Here is a 20,180-nt window from a genome sequence, read left to right as displayed (position 1 = left end):
CTTAAAGCAGTCGAGATGAAAAAACAAGTCCCAAGTCACAAACAACTCTAGCCCTAGAGATTTCAGTTCTAGGGGGAAAGGAGACTTCATTTTTATAAGATAACTCACCCTATTTGGTTTTTGGTTACTAGCTTTAAAAAAAAAATAAAATGAGATATTTCTAGTACATTTTTAATGAAAAATCTTTCCCAGAATAGAAAGCTTAATATCCCCATCCATATGGGTCTAAAACAATGACTAAGACTGAGCAAACATGCAATTTAGTTAAGCCATTAACACCCCACACGTTTCCAATTTACTCCATTAGTATTCACCATCATCTCTTGCCCCCCAAACAGGTTCATGTCAAACATTCATTATTTAATAAGTTGAGAATTATAAATAGAAAATCCCTACTCCGAAGATAGCACTTGATGATGGCCTAAGACATTTCAATAACAGAAATCATTTCACTTGGAAACACAGAAAAGCTCAAACATTTTAAAGTATTGACTTTAGACTCAAACCACAAGTTCAGTAAAATAGAAGTCACCACAAAATTATATGTTCAAATTGAAGAATAAAGTTATCAAATGTTCTCCTAAGAGCTCTTTTATGGGCAAGGACAAAGAAATCTACTTCTTTAAAAAAAAAAAAAAAAATTCCATAAAACAACCCAAAAGAAATTGCACAGAAGGACCATTGAAGTTTTTGTGGGCTACTTTGGGTATGTATCTCAAAAAATTCAATCAATAAACATTGTCTAGTCACCTATGAAGGAAGATACAAGTACAAACAGAAATGGTTGTTTGCATTTATTTTCTACTTTAAAAAGGTATGGCAATTTATATGCAAAGTAGGCGTGATTCCTAGCACCAGACAAAAGGCAGCAAGCGTGCCTTCAGACATTTCCCTTTCATGAGGAGCTGTCCAAATCACTCAAATTATTCTTTGGAATTTCTCTTCTGACCACTGTTAACTTCTATAAAAAGATTCCCTTCCACTAACACTTTTACCTTCACTATAATTTAACACTAGAACAAAAAATATTTCATAATTTTTTATTGATGGCATTTATCCCATGGTTTAACATGTTAATTATACTGTAATAAACATGGCTTTAATATTAAACTTTTCCTTATTATCCAAAGTCACCACAGTCCATTTCAGTAAATATAAAAATATATGCTTAATACTTTGTACAATACTGGTTTTTGGTCCAAACAAAAACTGGATCAGAAAAGCCAATAAACTCATTTTAAGAATCCCCAATTTTTTTTTTTTTTTAAAGATTTCCAAATGGATTTAGGCAACTTTGAATAATGGGATTTACATAATAAAATCTGAGACGAGACTAAACAAACAACAAAAAAAAATTTCTAACACAAAATTAAAATTTCAAGTTCACAGATTTATGTTATGCCAAAAAAGTACAGAAACAAGATTGTATTTACACAAGTTTCATAATAAAATAATGAAAAAGGCAAGACAGGTGATAGTCAGAAGAATGACAATATAGAAATAGCATATAATTATTAAATGGAGAACGAACTAGATCTAACAAGTCCTTAGCATGGACCATTCTTTAATCAGGCTTCCTCTATCAGAAAATTTTAGTGCACGATACACCCAACTCACTCACTTCACACATACACCAGCACAAACTCAGCATAGAAATCATTCATTTCAACATCCTCTAATCTATACAGAATTCCTCAGATATAATTACAATTGCAAATGCGTTCCATAAACGCATATCAACGCGCACGGTGGTGCAGACGAAGAGGTTCTATACAAAGCCATTCTCCGAGCAGGCTCGATTCCTGGGTTCTGCCAGCCTAGGCCAAATCAATGAATAATTTGCTGGATCATAAAATAATTTTGCTGAATAATCAGTCACCAGTCTAGCTATTATTTTTTTAAAAAGGGGGGTGGGAGAGGTGAAGTTGGGCTTCTATAAAGAAAAAAGGAGGAAAATTCCCAAATTAAAGAAGTCCTTAGGCAGATCTGACTTCAGATAACCCAGTATTATAGTACAATCCAGTATCTGAAAGCAGGGCACCAGCTGTTAAAACAGTGTGTATAACACATCATGACCTTTATTTCTTGCGTCTAACAGCAGTCTTTATCTTTCGACCAGGAACTGAAGTTCCAGAAGAAGGGAACATGTTTTTCCCATTTGACCTGTGAAAAATAAAAACTCTGTAACGTGACATGATGCTCACATAAAAATCTCACAATCATAACACTGTGTGACTGGTGATGGGGGGTGGGGAGACAGTGTTAAAGGAAGCACACTCTGTTACACCCCATACCTACATACATACGCGCGCACGCACACACACACCCCACCCCATGCTCTTTTTCTCGGGTTATGATCCTCCAAGATTGTAATATGGTAAATTGATGGAGAACGTACTTGATTTTACCTCAGCTATACTGCACCTTGGTGATTCTAGACACACACACACGCACACATCTCAACAAAAAGTTCTCTTACCCCACAGTAAACGCCGCTGAAGACTGCGCTGAAGACTGGCTAAAGTGAAAACCCCCTGAGCCAGAGGGCTGGGCTGAGGCCGCGGGTGTGCTGGGACTTGCACCAAACTTGAACACCCCCAGTGGGTTATTGTTGGTGAAGTTGAAATTTGTAGTAGTGCTGCTGCCAAACTGGAAACCGGAACCTGAAATAGTTGAAGCAGAAAAACTTCACTAAGGTAAAAATGACGGTGTTTCTAGTAATGACTCTGACTTTTACATAGAAAAACATGGGAAGGGTTAAGTTCTCGTATGGTCACTTAAAGAAAATTAACTAGCTTCTCTACAGACAAAATATATACCTGACACCCTCCAACAAGTGACCCAACTCACCGTGACCAAGGGGAAAAAGGGCCAAGTGGACTTTTGACTGAGACTGTGGAATCAACATATTGAGCTCTACCTTTTTCAAAAATTATGTTAAAATCACAGTAAGGGGAATTTTACAAAGATAGGGAGAGAAAGAGACGACAGAACAAAATTTAGAAGCTGGAAGCATGACTGGAGCCAAACACTAAGCTAGTAGCAAGAGAAAGTGCAGAAGTCATCCCATGTATGCTAACCATACCCACAAGGGTTAGGTTCCAGGTGCTTCTGGAAGTGAGAATGGAGACCGACTGGGAAAAAAAGAAAAAGGCAGGATGGCAGAGTATCTGTTTGAGAAGCAGATACCCAGATCAATCCCTCCCCAACAAACAGGATGAGAACTCTCCTCCCCTACCTAGCGTAAGTACAGAATTCTAGTCTCTGGACCGGGGCACATCACACACAGAGGCAAGGATACCTACTGAAAATAGGACTAGGAGTAGGCTGAGTACAACGAATTCTGAGAACTGCAGCCTTCCGCCCTGACTCAGCTCTCCAAACATGGGCAATCAGGAGTGTTTATGCCCTTCAGACAGGAGACTTGAAGAATCTTCTCTGGGGAACGTGACAGTCTAAAAGGAGAAACCTAAAGATATGAACATTCAGCTCTTGGCAAGAGGACAAGCCAGTCAGATAAACCTATGATGATATTCAAATTAAACCCTCTGCCCAATGGGCAAAGAACCTGAACAGACATTTCTCCAAAGACAACATATGGGTACATATAAAAAAGATGCTCGACCTCACTAATCATCAGGGGGAATGCAAACCAAAACCACTAGGAGATATCATCTCTCAGAATGGCTATTGATAAGAAATAGCAACTGTTGGCAAGGATATGGAGAAAAGTGAACCCTTGTGAACCGCTGGTGGAAATGTAAATTCCCGCAGCCACTAAGGAACACAGTATGGAAGCTTCTCAAAAAGTGAGAGAGAGAACTACCATATGATCTAGCAATCCCATTCTAGGTATTTACCCAAAAGACTTGAAACCAGGATCTCAAAAAGATATCTGGACTCTCTTATTCACTGCAGCATTATTCACAATAACCTAAGTAGAAACAACCCAAATATCCCCAGACAGATGCACAGATAAAGGAAATGACGTGTCCACATAAAATGGAATATTAATCTTGCAACTTGAAAAACACACTGACACACCTGGAGGACGTAAGTGAAATAATGCCTGAGTTCACTTCTAGGAGGAATCAGAAATGACTAAACTCACATGAGCTGAAGAACGGGGCAGGGGGAGCTGGGGGCGGGAGAAACGAGGAGGTGCTGCTCAGAGCAGGTGTGAAGTGTCGGTTATGCAAGATGCTCAGATTCTAGAACTCTGTCTCACGCTGTGCCTACAGTTAACAACACTGCACTGTGCCTTTGTTGATGAGTAGATACAATTCATGTTAAACATTCTTACTACAATTAAAAAAAAACAGAACCCAAACACTATGAGTAAGAGGCAAGAAGCACCAGACATCTGAGGAAAAGTATTTCATAAGAAACACTAAGACTGAAGCAGTAATAAAAGCAATTTGGAGAAAACTAAGCAAAAGCTATCAGACAGAAAAACAAAACAAAAACCTCATTGTTAATATCCTCTAGAGATCCACAGATAACACTTCTAAAACAAAAGCAGAAGGATATAAAAAAGAACATCCACAGAACAATTTCCACTAAGAAAATAAGCAATACATGCAGAAGTAAAATCTCAACAGGTGTGTTTCAAGATAAAATTGAGGAAATCTTCCCAGGAAATACAAAAAGTGAGAGAAAAAGGGAAAAAACAGAAGATAAAAAAGAATGAGGCACAAAATCTCCAAAGAAATAATTCAAGAAAATTCCCATGAAAGAAGCTTGTAATAAATAGGACACACTGCCTTCCTAACATCATCCAAGGATTAAAAACGGATCCAGACCAAGGAACATCGTCATAGGCAGAACACTGGAGGCAAAAAAAAAAATACTCCAATGATACTCCAGAAAGAAAAACATATCAAAAGCAAAAATAGACTTCAAGAGCAACTCTGGGAGCTAGAACAACCACAATGGGAAAATGCCCTCAAATCATTAAAAAAAAATGTAATTTCCATTCTAAGTATATATTCAACCAAAATTTTCCCCAACATGGGGGCAGAATAAAGATCTTTCCAGAAATATAAGGTCTCAAACTTTTCTTCTTTGTGTCCTTAAGAAATCATGGGAAGATGTATTCTCCCAAAACAAGGGCGTAAGGAGGAAAAAGATATGACACTCAGGAAATTTCCCTGGTGGTCCAGTAGTTAAGAATCCACTTGCAATGCAGGGGAGGCAGGTTTGGGAAGGAAGACGCCACTATGCCATGGGGCCCCTAAGCCCACACACCGCAACTAGGAAGAAGCCCACGCACAGGAAGAAGAGATCGCTTGTGCCACAGCCAAGATCCTGATGCAGCCAAATAAATAGATAAAATTTAAAAAAAGAGAGAGGCCCTCAAGACCACAGTTAGGCAGAGCTAGAATGTCTGCTGGATGGAGTAGGTTAAAAGATATATGAAGACTAGCATCACCTTGACACCAAAATCAGACAAAGGTATCACAGGAAAAGAGAATTACAAGCCAGTATCAATGATGAACATCAATGCAAAAATCCTCAACAAAGTATTAGCAAACTGAATCCAACAATACATTAAAAGAAGTATATACCATGATACCCAGAGATGCAATAATTGTTCAATATCCACAAATCAATGTGACAGACATCAACAGACTGAATAAAATAATATGATCTCAATAGAAAATATTTGACAAAATTCAACATCCATTTATGTTAAAAACTCTCCAGAAAGTGGGCATAGATGGAACATACCTTAACATAATAAAGGCCATTTTGACAAGCCCATTGCGAACATATTCAACCAAAAGCATTTCCTCTAAGATCAGGAACAGGACAAGGATGCCCCCTCTCACCACTTTTATTTAGAGAAAAAAAGGAAACAAAAGGAATCCAAATTATAACGGAAGAAGGGAAACTGTCACTGTTTGCAGATGACACACTTACTATACAGAGAAAACCCTAAAGACACCACCAGAAAACTACTAGAGCTCATCAATGAACTAAGTAAAGTTGCAGAATGAAAATTTACATACAGAAATCTGCTGCATTTCTATACACTAGTAATGAACTATCAGAAAGAGAAATTAAGGAAACAATCCCATTCATCATCACATCAAAAAGAGTAAAATACCTAAGAATAAACCTACCTACGGAGGTCAAAGAAGCCACAGGGCTTCCCTGGTGGCTCAGCTGGTGAAGAATCCGCCTGCAATGTGGGAGACCTGGGTTCAATCCCCTGGGTTGGGAAAATCCCCTGGAGAAGGGAAAGGCTACCCACACTCCAGTATTCTGGCCTGGGGAATTCCATGGACTGTTAAGTCCATGGGATCGCAAAGAGTCGGACACGACTGAGCAACCTCAGGAGGAGGAGGAGGAGGTAAAACATCTATACTCACAAAACCGTAAGATGCTGATGAAAGAAATCACAGACAACACACAGGGCAAGATATACTGAGCTTGTGGACTGGAAGGACTAATACTGTTAAAAGGGCCACACTACACAGAGCAATCTACAGAGTCAGTGCAACCCCTACCAAAACACCCATACCCATAACATCATTCACAGAACTAATATTTTTAAGATTTTTAAAAATATGGACCATTTTCAAAGTTTCTATCAAATTTGTTACAATATTGCTGCTTCTTTTTTCTTAATCCTTTGTTTTTTGGCTGCAAGGCATATGGGATTAAAGCTCCCCAACCAGGGATCGAACCCACACCCGCTGCACTGCAAAGTGAAGTCTTAACCACTGGACTGCCAGGGAAGTCCCTAATAATTTTTAAATTTGTATGGAAACACAAAAAGCCCAGAGAGCCAAACCCCCTCAAGAAAAGAAGACAGCTGGAAGGGCCAGGCTCCCTGGCTTCAGACAAGGCCACAAAGCTACAGGAATAAAAGCAACACGGCGCAGGCAGAGGAGACAGACACACACATCAAGGGAGCACCACGGAGCCCTGGACAAACCCACACACTGACGGTCACCAGTACGTGACCAACGAGGCAAGGGCATACAGTGGAGAAAAGACAGTCACTCCAGTAAGTGGGGCTGGGAAAACTAGATAGCTACTTGTAAAAAAGTGAAATCAGAATGTTTTCTCACACTATATACAAAAACATAAAGACCTAAATGTAAGACCAGAAACCATAAAACTCCTTGAAGAAAAACAAAGACAGAAAACTCTGACAGAAATTGTAGCAATATTTTTTGGGATCAGCCTCCTAAAGCAAAAACAAAACAAATGGAACCTAATTAGACTTCAAAGCTTTTGCACAGCAAAGGAAACTTATCAAAATGGGAGAAAATATTTGCTAATAATATGATAAATAAGGGGTTAATATCCAAAACATATGAACAGCTCACATAACTCAACATCAATAAAACAAACCACCCAATAAAAACTGAGCAGAAGACTTGAATAAACATTTTTTCTGAAGAAGATATCCAGATGGTCAACAGGAACATGAAAAGATGCTGAACATCAGAGGAATGCAAACTAAAACCACAATAAGGTGTCACCTTACACCTGCAAGAATAGCTATCATCAAACAGAACACAAATAACAAAAATTGGCAAGGATGAAAAGAGAGAACCCTCATACACTGTCAGTGGGAATGTAAACTGGTGCAGCCACTAATTTTTGCAAAACAGTAAGGCAGTTTTTCTCAAAAAACTAAAAATAGAGCTAGCGTATGACCCAGGAATTTTACTCTCGGGTACATATCTGAAAAAAACCCCAGAACATTAATTCCAAATAACATATGCATCACAAGCAATGTTTATAGCAAGATAAGGAAACAACTCAAGTGTCCATCAACAAGTGAATGAATAAAGAAGATGTAGTGTGTATGTGCTTTTTCGTGGCCGAGTAGTATCCCACCATACACACGAAAAGAATGAAATTCTGCTATTTACAACAACATGTACAGGCTTGAAAGGAGTATGCAAAGTGAAATAAGTCAGAGAAAGACAAATATTGTAAGATATCATTTATCTGAGGAATCCAAACAATATAACAAAGCAGTGAATAAAACAAAAAGGCAACGTGCTCACAGACACAGTAAGAACTTCTGGTCGTTAGCGGTGAGAAGAAAGGGGTAAAGAGGCAAGCCAGGGGAGAGGTTAAGGGGTACAAACTTCTTTAATAAAGTAAGCTACAAGGATATACTACACAACATGGGGAACGTGGCCAATATTTTACAATAACTGTAAATGGAGTATAACCTTTAAAAATTGTGGATCACTATGTTGTACACTTACATAACACTGCTCATCAACGAGATCAATAAAAAAGTAAGAATAAAACCCAATACAAAAACTTAAAAAAATTATGTGGTAAAATTTCAGATACTGAGAAATAGCCAAAGTATTTGAAAAAACTGAAAATAGTTATATACAAATGGGAGAAGAAAATATTACCCATGAGAAGAAATCACTGATGCTAGGAAAAACAAAATGTTGTATAGGAAAGAAAATCACAGTACATCATACAATGTTTGCATATTTAGCATCATGATCTAACCACACAGTATCACTCTATTAGGCCTGAAGGCATTGTTAGCTGTGTGGAAAAAAAGCTAAACTCTTCAATTTTGCATTGGAGGGGGTTGGGAATCATTAAATCCTGATTAAGATGATTATCATGTGTCATACAACAGGAGAAATTTTGCTACATGTACTAGCTAACAAAACACTAACATTCAAAACAAAGAATTTCTACAAATCAATAAGCAAAATGAAACAACCAATTAGTATAAGGGCCCAAAAAAAATTACAAAAAGAATTCACAAAAAATGCAATCAAGTAAGGATCCAAATATGAGGATCTTCATTTAATGCTGGAAGGAGGTGAACTGGCACAATCCATCAGAGAGGGTGTATAATCTTTTGATGTACTAAGGCGCATGCCTTTCAACGTGCAACCCCCTTTCCAGGTATAAACCCTAAGAAAACAGGTATGTGTGTCCCAGGGCACATAGAGGACTGTGCAGAGCTGCGTGTCCTGACAGCTAAGAACAACTCAAACTTTCATCAACAGGATACAGATAAACTGGTACATTCATACAGTGATTTACTCTGCAGGGATGAAAATGAACAAATTACTGCCTTAAAAAGCTTAGCTAAGGACTTCCCTGGTGGTCCAGTGGTTAAGAATCCACCTGCCAATGCCGGGGACACAATGCCTGGTCTGGAAGATACTCTGTGCCGTGGAGCAGCTGAGCCCGCACTCTGGAGCCTGGGCTCCACGGCACGAGAAGCGGCTACAGCGAGAAGGCCGCGCGCCGCAGAGCAGCCTCTGTCCACGGCACCCAGAGAAAGCCCGGGCGCCGCAACGACGATGCAACACAGCAAACATACATGAGTGAATACAGAAATACATAATAAAGAAAGAATTTTTTAAAAACCTGCACCTTTGTTAAAAAAAAAAAAAAAAGAGTGCTTAACTATGTTGGGAAAAGAGTTGGGAATGCTGTTTATAGGTAAATCTAAACATACACATCTCTATTCTGCCAAGTACAAGAGACCAAAGAAAAGAGACATGTATGGTTTCAAAATTCAGAGAAAAAAAAATTATACTGAAGACATCCAAAACTCAAGTAGGGATACAAACTACACCATTACTACATACTTACTGGAATTAGGAGCTGTTCCAGAGCCAAATGCAGACTGACTAGGCTGCTGTCCAAACACAGGAGGCTGTCCACTGCTTGACACTGTCCCAAAAGTAGGTGGTGCAGGCTGAGAACCAGCAGAAAATAATGCTCCTGAAGATGATACAGATCCAAAGCCTGGGGGGTGAGGCTGGCTGGCACCTTGACTTTGTCCAAATGTTGGGGTCTGGTTAGCACCAAACGCTGGACTGGCAGATGGTGCTGAAGGTCCAGTGCCAAACACAAAGGAGGATCCTAGAGACCCAGAGAAACACTTAAATCACCACGGATGGCTAAACAGGAAATAATCCTCAAGAAATGTCTGTAAGCTGAAATGCACATATCAAGATTCTTTGCAGACTCTTACCTTGCTGAACAGATCTTATCAGGACAAGTTTTGAATTACTGATGAAGAAAATACAATGCTTGCTACCATTATTTAGTAAAACCATACAGAATCCATAAACAAAAACTTCAATTAACAAAGACTCTTAATCTTGCAGCCAAAAATATTTAGGTCTTTAAATATCTAAGATGACGACTGATCTCCTATCAGAAAAGCAACATACTGCAGATACTGACTATTATGTGGTCATGTATCCACTGCATAAAGAGGACTAACGTCTAATAAAATAATCTTCAGTGTCTGGCTATTTACAACATTAAAAAAATCCCTTGAACAAACTAAAGATTACACTCCTAAAGAGATTAGAAAATTGCTTCCAAGAGTTAATTACATTAAACTCAAAATGTACATCATTCCACATTGAATAATTACAACATCCCAGCTAGAGATGACCTAAATGCAGCCATGCTTTCTTGTGATATTATATGCTAAGAGTTCATCTACATATAATGAAAGCCAATCCGACTACAACATGTTTTTGTCTTTTTAAAACGTACCTGCAGAGCTAGACGTGGTTGTAGCTCCAAAGTTGAAGCCAGAGGGTGCGGTACTGTTACTGCTGGCTCCTGGACCAAAGACAAACGGGGTGACAGCGTTGCCCGTGCTTGACGTGGCTGCTGGTTTGCTCTCTTGAGAGAAGAGCAAAGACTGAGATGTACTAGATTCGGCAGCGTTTCCAAACGCAGAGCTGCTCACGGGGTTGCTGGCCTGTCCAAACACAAAGGCAGCCACAGGCGCGCTGGAGGACGACGTGGAACTACCAAATATGCCACCACCAGCTGAAGTGGCTGGTGCACTTGAATTAGAGGAACTGCTGTTCAAGAAACTAAAAACTGGCTTGGCCGCACCTTGATCTGTAAGATGGAGATTAAGAAACAAAATTCTTTAAGAACAAGCAATACCAGAAGGCATTTTTTCCTACCCCAAAATCTGAGTCCACTAGAAAATAGAATCATTAAGATTTTAATATAAATTAGTTCATCGAATGGAAATTTGTTAAGTTTTGATTTAGTCAAACACATAAAAATATTCATATATATAATATATATGTGTACTTGCAAAATACACATTATTTTAAAATATTCCTTAAATCCAAATCTCACTGGACACCAGGTCTGGACAGCAAATTCAGATAGCGGGAGATAGTTACCCTTTCCTAAATTTGATTTTGCAGATCTATGTTAGCAGGACTGTAACTTCAGTCTATCTGAACAAACGCCAATTCTTAGCGATCTTTGCTGACTAGTGCACCTCTGCTCACTAATTTGTGACTCTACAACATACTAAACTTCCAAACCTCCTCAGCTACTGTTGCTAGACTGCTTCAAATACTGAAGCCTTACAGTATCACTAGGCAATAGTATTAGTAGGGCAAACCTGACGGTATGTCAGCCCTTCTCTCCACAATTTCTTGTAAGTTTTCCCTTCCATGTGAATTTTAGAATTATTTTCACTTGTGAAGTTCACAAAAATTCCTCTAAGAACTGAAATTCTATTGGGGGTGAGGTGGAGAGGAAAGGATATTCACTCAGGAACAAGTATAAAACACCTCTTTTATGTTCTCTTATTTATCATGTTGCAGGTTCTGCTGATATTATAAAACACAAATTGGAACTGTTAGAAAATATAAATGGGATATGCTACCAAACTATTCACTTTTGATTTGGAGGAAAGCTATTGACTTTTAATATGGTGACCCTGAATCTAGCTATCTTTAGTAGAAGACTTTTTAAAAAAACTTGTCCCAATAATATCTCAATTCCAACACTATAAACTAGACAGGGCTGGTCACACTGTGGTATGGGCACCAATATAATTGACAGTAAATGTAATAATAGGTCACTTTAAAGTTGCTTAATAGGATGTTTAAAATGTATATTTCAATGGAAACAGTATAGTGATACTAGGATTAAATTTGATTAGACCCTATCTCATTTTTATTCCTTCTAAATAATAATGGTAATTTAGTTTTTGCTTTCTTTGAAGGGTGTTTTTCAATTTAAGTAATATTTTATAGATAAAACTGCTCGTACCTAGGTGCTGAATTCCATACAAATATTTTCAGGTTAGTTTTTCATTTTCTTGTGTTTCCAATTTATTATTCAGAAGTGTTCATAGGTATTCAACTTTTGATTCTTTGCTTGTCTGAAAAACATCTGTATGTTGCTCTTACAGTCTGATAGTATTTGACTGGTTAACAGAATTCTCAAGACCATTTTTTCAACTTTGAGGTCAGTGCTCTACTGTTTTTAGCATTCCATGTTACAAATGGGAAGTCTGATGCTAATCTGATAATCTATTTGTGGCAAACTCTTTTCTCTGAAAGCATTCAGGATTTTGGCCCTGGTGTCCTAAAACTTCACTGGTCCTTCGCAGTGAACACGTCATTTTTAAGACCAGTGTCTTTCTTTACATGTGGGAAATTTTCTCCTGTTGCTTCTTTGCTATTTCCTTCATACTGTCCTCATCTTCTAAGCACTCCTATTCCAATGGAACTTGTGGACATGGCTTAGATCTCTCTGTTCTTTTACACTGTGTTCTGGGAAACTAATCCGATTATCAGCTGGTTTTTTTTTTCCCTCCCTGTTACTCAGTCCACGAAGTGATTTTATTTCACCAATTATGTTTTTGTTTTTAACTTTTAAAAATGCTATTTCATTTTTTTCTTCGTGATTTTAGTTTTCATATCCACCTCTATTTCTCAGGGATTTATTGTATTTGTTGCCTATGTTCCTTGAATGCCAGCTGAAGACTGGCTATTGCTATTTGTATATGAAGGCCTGTACATAAAGATTTTATTAGAAAGTATTTCCTGAGCTTAAGGAAAAAAAAATGCTCATCTTCCTGAATAGTGTGTGTCAATTCTGATTTTAAAAGTTCAAACAGAAGGGGAAAAGTCACAGACAAATGTGCAAATATTGTGAGCTTTCCATCAGAGCTACATTTCTCAAACTCAGACCTGTAGATAACTTCGTCAGAATCACGGAGGGTGGAGGAGGGGGTGGCGGGGGTGGTATGGAGCAGTTAAAACTCAAAGTTCTCTACTCCTTCCCAGAGTTCTGTGACTGGTACTCTCTCAACTATGTCCAGTGTAAACCATCCCTTGACTTGCTGCATTTGTCGACACCTTGTAAAAAAAAATAAATAAAAATTTAATGCTTACCAGCTGCAGTACTGGTTTGAGCGCCAAAAGCAAAAGCGGGCTTCGCTGGCTGCTCGGATCCCTTTTCAGACGGTTTCACCGCGCTGAAACTAAAGGTCGACTTGGAAGAGCCCTCGTCTTTGGCTTGCTCTGAATTCCCAAAGGAGAACACCGGGGGGCACTTCGGCTCTTCACTGTCAGCCTTCTTCCCAAACACGAGAGACGTGGAAGTCACAGGCTCTTGCTGTTTCTCTTCTGTCCTTCCCAAAACAAACAACGAGGCTGCTGGCAGAGGGGCAGGGTCCACGCTGCCGAACGTGAGCCCTCCTTTGGTGGCGGGTGTTTCTTCCTTTTTCACTTCTGAAGTCTGACACGTGAAAGGAGCCACAGAGACACTCTTGGTGTCTGTGGTTCCAAAACTGAAGCCGCTCTTGCTCTCAGAGGTCACCGCGGTGTCAGCAGCAGCAGCGGGGGGAGGGTTAATGACACCTGAACCAAAGCTAAAGCCTGTTGATGAAGATTTAGGCAGTTCTTCTTTCTTTTCTTGCTGCCCGAGACTAGACACTCCGAACTGAAATGGAGCTAAAGGAGCTGGATTGCTTAAACCAGAAGAAAGTCCAAACTTAAAATTACTGTCATTTTTACTGTCTTTTTTGACTTCTTCAGGTTTAGAATCAGATGAAACTCCAAATTTAAAATCTCCTGTGGGTTTAGAAAATTTGAAGCCTTCACTCAAGGGGTTTGCAGACCCCGAATCTGATGACACGCCAATTTTGAAGCCTCCTTGATCTCCAAATTTAAACTTCCCAGTGCTGGCTAATGTCTGAGAGGGCCCAGAAGAGGGTGATGGGATGCCAAACTTGAAGGATGAGGTTGCTGCGTTTGAAGATGAGGAAGATGTGCCGAAGCCTTCAAAAACATAAAGACACGACACAGACACTGGGTTAATATTACTAAATACCATTCAGTCAAACAAAATGTCAACCTTGAAGAGGAGGAGGAGACAGGAACAGCTCAGAACAGGCCTACTTCGAAGAGCATTAGTTTAACAAGGACAGTGAACACGAACCAAGCTGCCCCTCCTTCAGCATAAGTAGTACATCTCGATCCTCACAGCCACATTTCATGTATCAGACTGACAGAGATCAAACAAGCTTGATACATCAGTACCAGTGATGGACTAGGAGTAACAGACAGTCTTGACATGGCAGGCGGACGTGTCAATCAGCACAAAGTTGGCGGGAGGCAACTTGTCAACATTTACCCTAAATTGCAAACACAGGTACCTTTGACCCAGCAAGTCTGCAGTTGAGTATATTCAAATGATAAACTCACAGTATGTAAAATGCCATACGCCACCCAGGCAGCCGTAAATGAAGAACTGAGACACGTCTGAGCTAACCTGTGGTAACGGCAAGGGTGCAGAAAGGTGATGGTGCCCACAACCTTTCCTAACAAGGCAGAGAGAAGTCAGAGTACAGAGAAGAGAAGTACATCTGCTTGTGATGTGCACAAAGAAATGTTGAAAGAGAGACAAGAAACTAAGCACAGATGACCGGGGCCGTTGGTGGGGCAGGAAGGATGGAAAACGAGCCAATGAGGACAAGAGACAGACCTTTCACTGTGAGTCCAGTCATAACCTGCTTCTTAAATCTTGTGAGTAAATGTGTTATTTACTTAAGAATTCAAGTATTTCGCACGAAAGAACCAGAACTGTATGAGTGGAAGCAGATTTTATTTTATTTATTTATTTTTTTTGGGAAGCAGATTTTAAAAGATAAAAATACTATGACAAGATCAAAGTCTTGGTTTCAGAATGCTTTTCCGTAGCAGAATAAACTAGAAATTAAGCACCTGACTGACTGGCTCCACACAGAGATCAATGAACAGTACCAAGGTATTTACGCACTGTTCCCACTTACCCACATGTAAACTAACAAGTGACAGCCAAGCACTTGTAAAAGCACTTGTCTTCAGATTTCCTTCCCTTTAACCCACCCAACGTTCTTTCCCTAAGAAACTTACTTGAAAAATTACATCAGCATCTCAAGAGCACACTACTATCCACATGGGCTTGAAAATGCCTTCTGTGACATCAGACAGAAAGCGAAAAAAATAAAGGGGTCAAAGACAATAATTAACTAATTATCACCTCTGCCTCAAAGGAGTTGAGGCACAAAGGCACTTCTGCCTCAGAAAGAAGGTTTAAGGTATGGTGATTACTACCAGTGGGGAAAATGGGAAAAAGACCATGAGGCAACAGCTACAGAATGAGTTTTAGTGATCTCCTAAAATCCAAGTGCAGTGTTCTTCAAACCAGCTGTAACCCTTAGTCGTGTCATTACTGCAGTGGGGCTGCAACAAGCATTTTTCTTCCCAAAGGAAAACTAGTAAAAGAGAAAATGTATATCCTCACTCCTGACCACCAAATAATTCAACTACACGGTAATTCAGAGATCGATGATGCGCTACAAGTCCAGGACAACACCTCATTTTACGATAATTTTCAAGAAAGAACTATTTTAAAAACAAAGCTGTGTGCAAACATTTCACTTTATAAGGAGGCACTTTACCAACACCTCACCTGTAAACTCGGGATTTGTGTGTGACTTTACACTTTCACATGCGATACATTTGGTAGAATCTGCTTTATTCTCCACGAGGCACACTTCACAGTTCCAGCTTCCCTCGGGTTTCTTGAACTTGTCCAATCCTAGGCAGCCTCCAGAGGACAGGGAGACTGGGGGGGCCGTGCTGCTGCTTGAAACAGGTACTGAACTTCCTAAAAAACAAAGCAAAAGTACAAAATTCTGATTTACATCATGTCACGATCTCCATGACACCACTAAGTCCAAACGAACAATTTTTATCAGTGTTTCCTATTAAGATAAAGAAAATGCCAGAAATATAAACATCACGTTGTTAAAAATGGTCCAGACATCTCAGATTTCTTTTAGTCTTATAAACGAGCAACTCACACTCACCTTGCTCAGTGATGAGTGTCCTCTTAACCCCAAGGTTGAATAGCCATGTTTTTTTTTTTTTTTTTTTCAAATGATGCTCTCAGATCAGAGCATAAAAGACTAAATTCTTAATAATGTTTGTCAAATTTTGTTAAGCATCACAGATTATAAAACATAAGTTATACATTGTAGGCAACAGCCTAACACATAAAATACACAGCCATGGCCATATTAATTTCAAGATTCCAAAGCACAGATCTCTGACTTTGAAATGACCATTTCTGCATAGAAGTGTTCTATTATCCACTTTGCAATTCAAGTTGACATAACCTACTATGTTCAACGCATTTCTGTTAAAGCGTAGCCATTTAACAGACATTGATTAAGCACTGTAATGGTCTTAGGTTCTGGGAATATAAAGATGAATAAAGTGTCGATTCTAAAGGTGCTTCTGGTCTAAAAAGGGGAAAGTAAAACAAACATAAATGCATAGTACCACCATCGCCAAGATGGAGTGACAATGATCTAAAGAAGCGCACAGAGAAGACGTTACTACGAGACAGGAGAAGGATTCACAGAGGTCATATTTACACTTTGAAGCAGAATTAGCAATTTCGTGGGGAGAGGCGGCAGCATAGGAGGGATGGCTCGGTAAGGCACAGCTGTGTGAAGAAATGCAGGGTTGCAAGTAAAGCCGTTCACTCTGGTACCCCGCTTCTCTCAGCGTCCTCCAGCTGTTTTCACTTCTCCCAGTTACCTGCTCTGTGGTTTACCAGTACGTTCTCTTCCACTTTGCCAATAAAATCCTGCCGTCTTTGGTCCACTGCCCTCTCGCAAGCTCTCAGCTACCCTGATGATTTTAATCACCAACAAAATCTTTCCCATTCGCACCCAAGACCCACACTTCCGGGCGTCAGTTCTGTCCTCTCTGTGATGGTAGTTCCACTACGCACCTGGCTGGCCTGGGGAGATGACAACTCTTCCCTGATGTATCTCTGCAATCTGTTTCATTCTCTTCCTCTGACCCTTCTACTGCTCTTCTAGTGGATAGCCTTATTGAGACTTCCGGTTTGGTTCCCTTGAAACCCATCCTCCTAAGAAGCAACCAGTATCACGCGGTTCTTGTTTGGTTCTTGTCTTTCCTCTCTGGTTACTCCTTTAAAAGATTAAGTGTTTCAAAGTTCTATTCCTGCTAACTCTCTTAAGCTAAACAGAGTTCAGTTTTAGGCTATCCTCTGTGTTTGCTCCATTCACTCACCTTACATCAGCTCTATTCTCATCATTTATTTGAAAATTATGAGCGAATGATTCCCAAATCTGTGAGAGGGTCTATAATCAGTTTTATATCTTAAAAAATCTCACACATCTCTGTCAACTTCAGCAGCTTGAACTTAATGTATCTTCAACTAAATACATTATTCTATCCCCCTCCATTTGATTTCATTAGTACATATCACCACCATCTCTACCTATATTATTGATCAAATTCCTAATCTGTGCTCTGGTCTCCAAATTTTGTTGCCTTCAAATCCATCCTCCAAAAAGCCACTGGGTGACTGAATAAAAGTACAAGTTTGACCCACCAACTCAATTAATTTTGCTCTCAGACATGCATCAACAGCTTTCTTTTTTTGTTAAGGGGACAATGAGGAATGCCAGATGGGAAGAGAAAAATATTTCAGAATAAAGACTCTGAAATCTTATTCCTGTAGAGCTGTCTAGCAGGAATCAGAAATATATCTCACCCCTTGTGTTAGGACAGGGTTCTAGGCTATTAAGAGCTTTTCATTGTAGACACAAAACCACGCATCCATCAATTATGCAATAAAAATAGGAAGTATAATTCCCAGGACACTCATAACATGTTTTATTTAGGATCTATGTTACCATATATCTGTACCAAATAATTATATAATAGTATTACAAAAACATCAAAGAGTCAAATGAATTAATTCCAAATGAATTAGAGATCAGTGTAAATCTTCAGTAGCTCTTTCAAAATTGAACAGAGAAACAGGAAAAATTCAACTCTAACTCCATTTTTCTGTCTGCCCAATAGTATTTTTTCATTAACCATTTAATAATTTATAATCATTGCAGGATCTCTGGCAGATACCACATACAGGTACAGGTATCATCATCAGTACTCAGCCACACTCTTCTGATAACGCAATACTGTCTACTCCTTAATGAAACTAGCTGTGGAAACGACCACTAGCCATCCTCACTTCCTCTTTGAGAAAAAGAGACAGAGTAGTATTTTATTCTGTGTAAAGGTTTGAGAAAGAGTGCTCCATTCTAAGACCTTTGCATCTGTATCAGCCAACTTTGAAAAGTTGATCACGAAGAGCCAGAAGTTTCTAATAAAAGTGCACACAAAGAAGAGGCCAAAGCAAAGGCTGGACTGATTAAACACACGACCAAGCCTAAGAGAACATGCAGTGCCAGTTCCAAGCAAGTCATTTCCATTTCAAGACAGTTTGGAAAATTACGACATATGAGGAAATGCTCGTCCTGAAACGTCTAAAATACTGAGGTTGTTCTTAGCTGTTTTACAGAGAATTAAAATGTTCTATTAAAGTAATGAACAAAATTATTCCAAACAGCCATAAACGTACCTGGTTTCTCAGACATACAGGACACACACTTATTGTCTTCTGCATTATTAGAAACACAGCACACTGGACACTCCCAAGATCCCACGGGCCTTTTGAATTTATCTGCAAATCCTAAGGCACCAGTGGTCACAGGGCAGCTGGAGGAGGAGGCAGCCACAGTTACAGCGCTTTCTGAAGCCACTGGCAACGTAAGGGCGCGCTTAACACCAGTTCCCGGTTTCGGTGTTTCACAAGCTACACATTTTATCGCTTCAGGTTTATTCTGCACTAAACAGGTATCACAATCCCAAGTTCCTACTGCTGGTTTAAATTTGTCTCCGAAGCCTGTCGTCCCTGGTGTGGGAAGAGTCAGTTTGCCGCTTTTACTTGGTGTCCCGGCTCCAGTCTGTTTAGCGGTATCTTTTGGTAGCAATTTTGTTGCTTGGCAGGCTACGCATTTGTTGTCTGTGACTTTGTTCTGGAGTAGACAAGTATCACACTGCCACGACGACCCAGCTTTTAAACCTTCCCCAAACCCAGTTCCACTAGAAGAAAAACTACTTATTGCTGGTCTTGTGTAAACTACCGGGCTTGTGGTGGTAGGTTGAGCAGCAAGAGAATCTGCCTTCGGTGATGTGAAACCTACAACCGGGGGGAAAGAGGGGAGTGGGAGGGAAAAAAATCAGTTAATGTTTTGATTAGAATGTTTCCCTGTTTATTGTTAATAAATATTAAAAACATTAACTACTATTGGGCTGGCTAAAAAGTTCATTTGGGTTTTTTCCGTAAGATGTTACAGAAAAACCCGAAACAAACTTTTCAGCCAACCCAATAATGAGATACATTTATAGCTGTTAGTATTATTATTCCTGGGAGAAAACATTTTTTACCTTAATTACAGAGTTATCACAATCCAAGAAGGACTACTTATGAGTTCTCACATTAAGCTGTATTTCTAGTACTAATTACACAGTTAATAACTGACAACCCAGTTAAAAGTCTACAGAAGGTGTTTTGTTTATAGTGTATCATCATCCTCTAGGAATTTTAGTTTACTGTAGTTCACTCAATACCTAATTTATGACTTGGGGCTTCCCAGGTGGCTCTGACGGTAAAGAATTTGCCTGCCAATGCAGGAGACCCAGGTTCGATCCCTGGGTCAGGAAGATCCAGGAAGAGAATGACTACCCACTCCAGTATTCTTGCCTGGAGAATCCCATGGACAGAGGAGCTTGGCAGGCTACAGTCCATGGGGTTGCAAAGAGTCAGATATGACTGAGCGACTGAACTGAACTGAAGGTATACACGTAGAATCATGAAATAATGAGAAAAGGTTTTGTGCAATAAAACTGGTATCATTTAATTGATTCTCTCAAGCTATACTTTATTTGGAGAAACAACCTTTCAATCTTTTTACTTTGGACCAACCAACTTTTATTCTACAC

The 20,180-nt window shown here is 39.4% G+C and overlaps 1 protein-coding gene across 1 annotated transcript in view; it reads right to left on the bottom strand.

The window, feature by feature from the left end:
- Window positions 1–779: 779 nt before the first annotated feature.
- The window catches only part of NUP153 (nucleoporin 153), a 64,138-nt gene continuing 44,737 nt past the window's right edge, over window positions 780–20,180 (bottom strand). The window contains 7 exon segments of the mRNA XM_043908461.1: window positions 780–2,163; window positions 2,480–2,663; window positions 9,610–9,882; window positions 10,531–10,887; window positions 13,197–14,084; window positions 15,760–15,957; window positions 18,757–19,377. Of these exon segments, the coding sequence (XP_043764396.1) occupies window positions 2,079–2,163; window positions 2,480–2,663; window positions 9,610–9,882; window positions 10,531–10,887; window positions 13,197–14,084; window positions 15,760–15,957; window positions 18,757–19,377 (2,606 nt within the window). The 3' untranslated portion in view covers window positions 780–2,078.

The sequence above is a fragment of the Cervus elaphus genome, chromosome 7 (assembly GCF_910594005.1).
Source record: "Cervus elaphus chromosome 7, mCerEla1.1, whole genome shotgun sequence".
Taxonomy (NCBI): Eukaryota; Metazoa; Chordata; class Mammalia; order Artiodactyla; family Cervidae; genus Cervus; species Cervus elaphus.
Note: the sequence above shows the minus strand (reverse complement) of the source record. Positions and strands in the feature narration are given on the sequence as shown.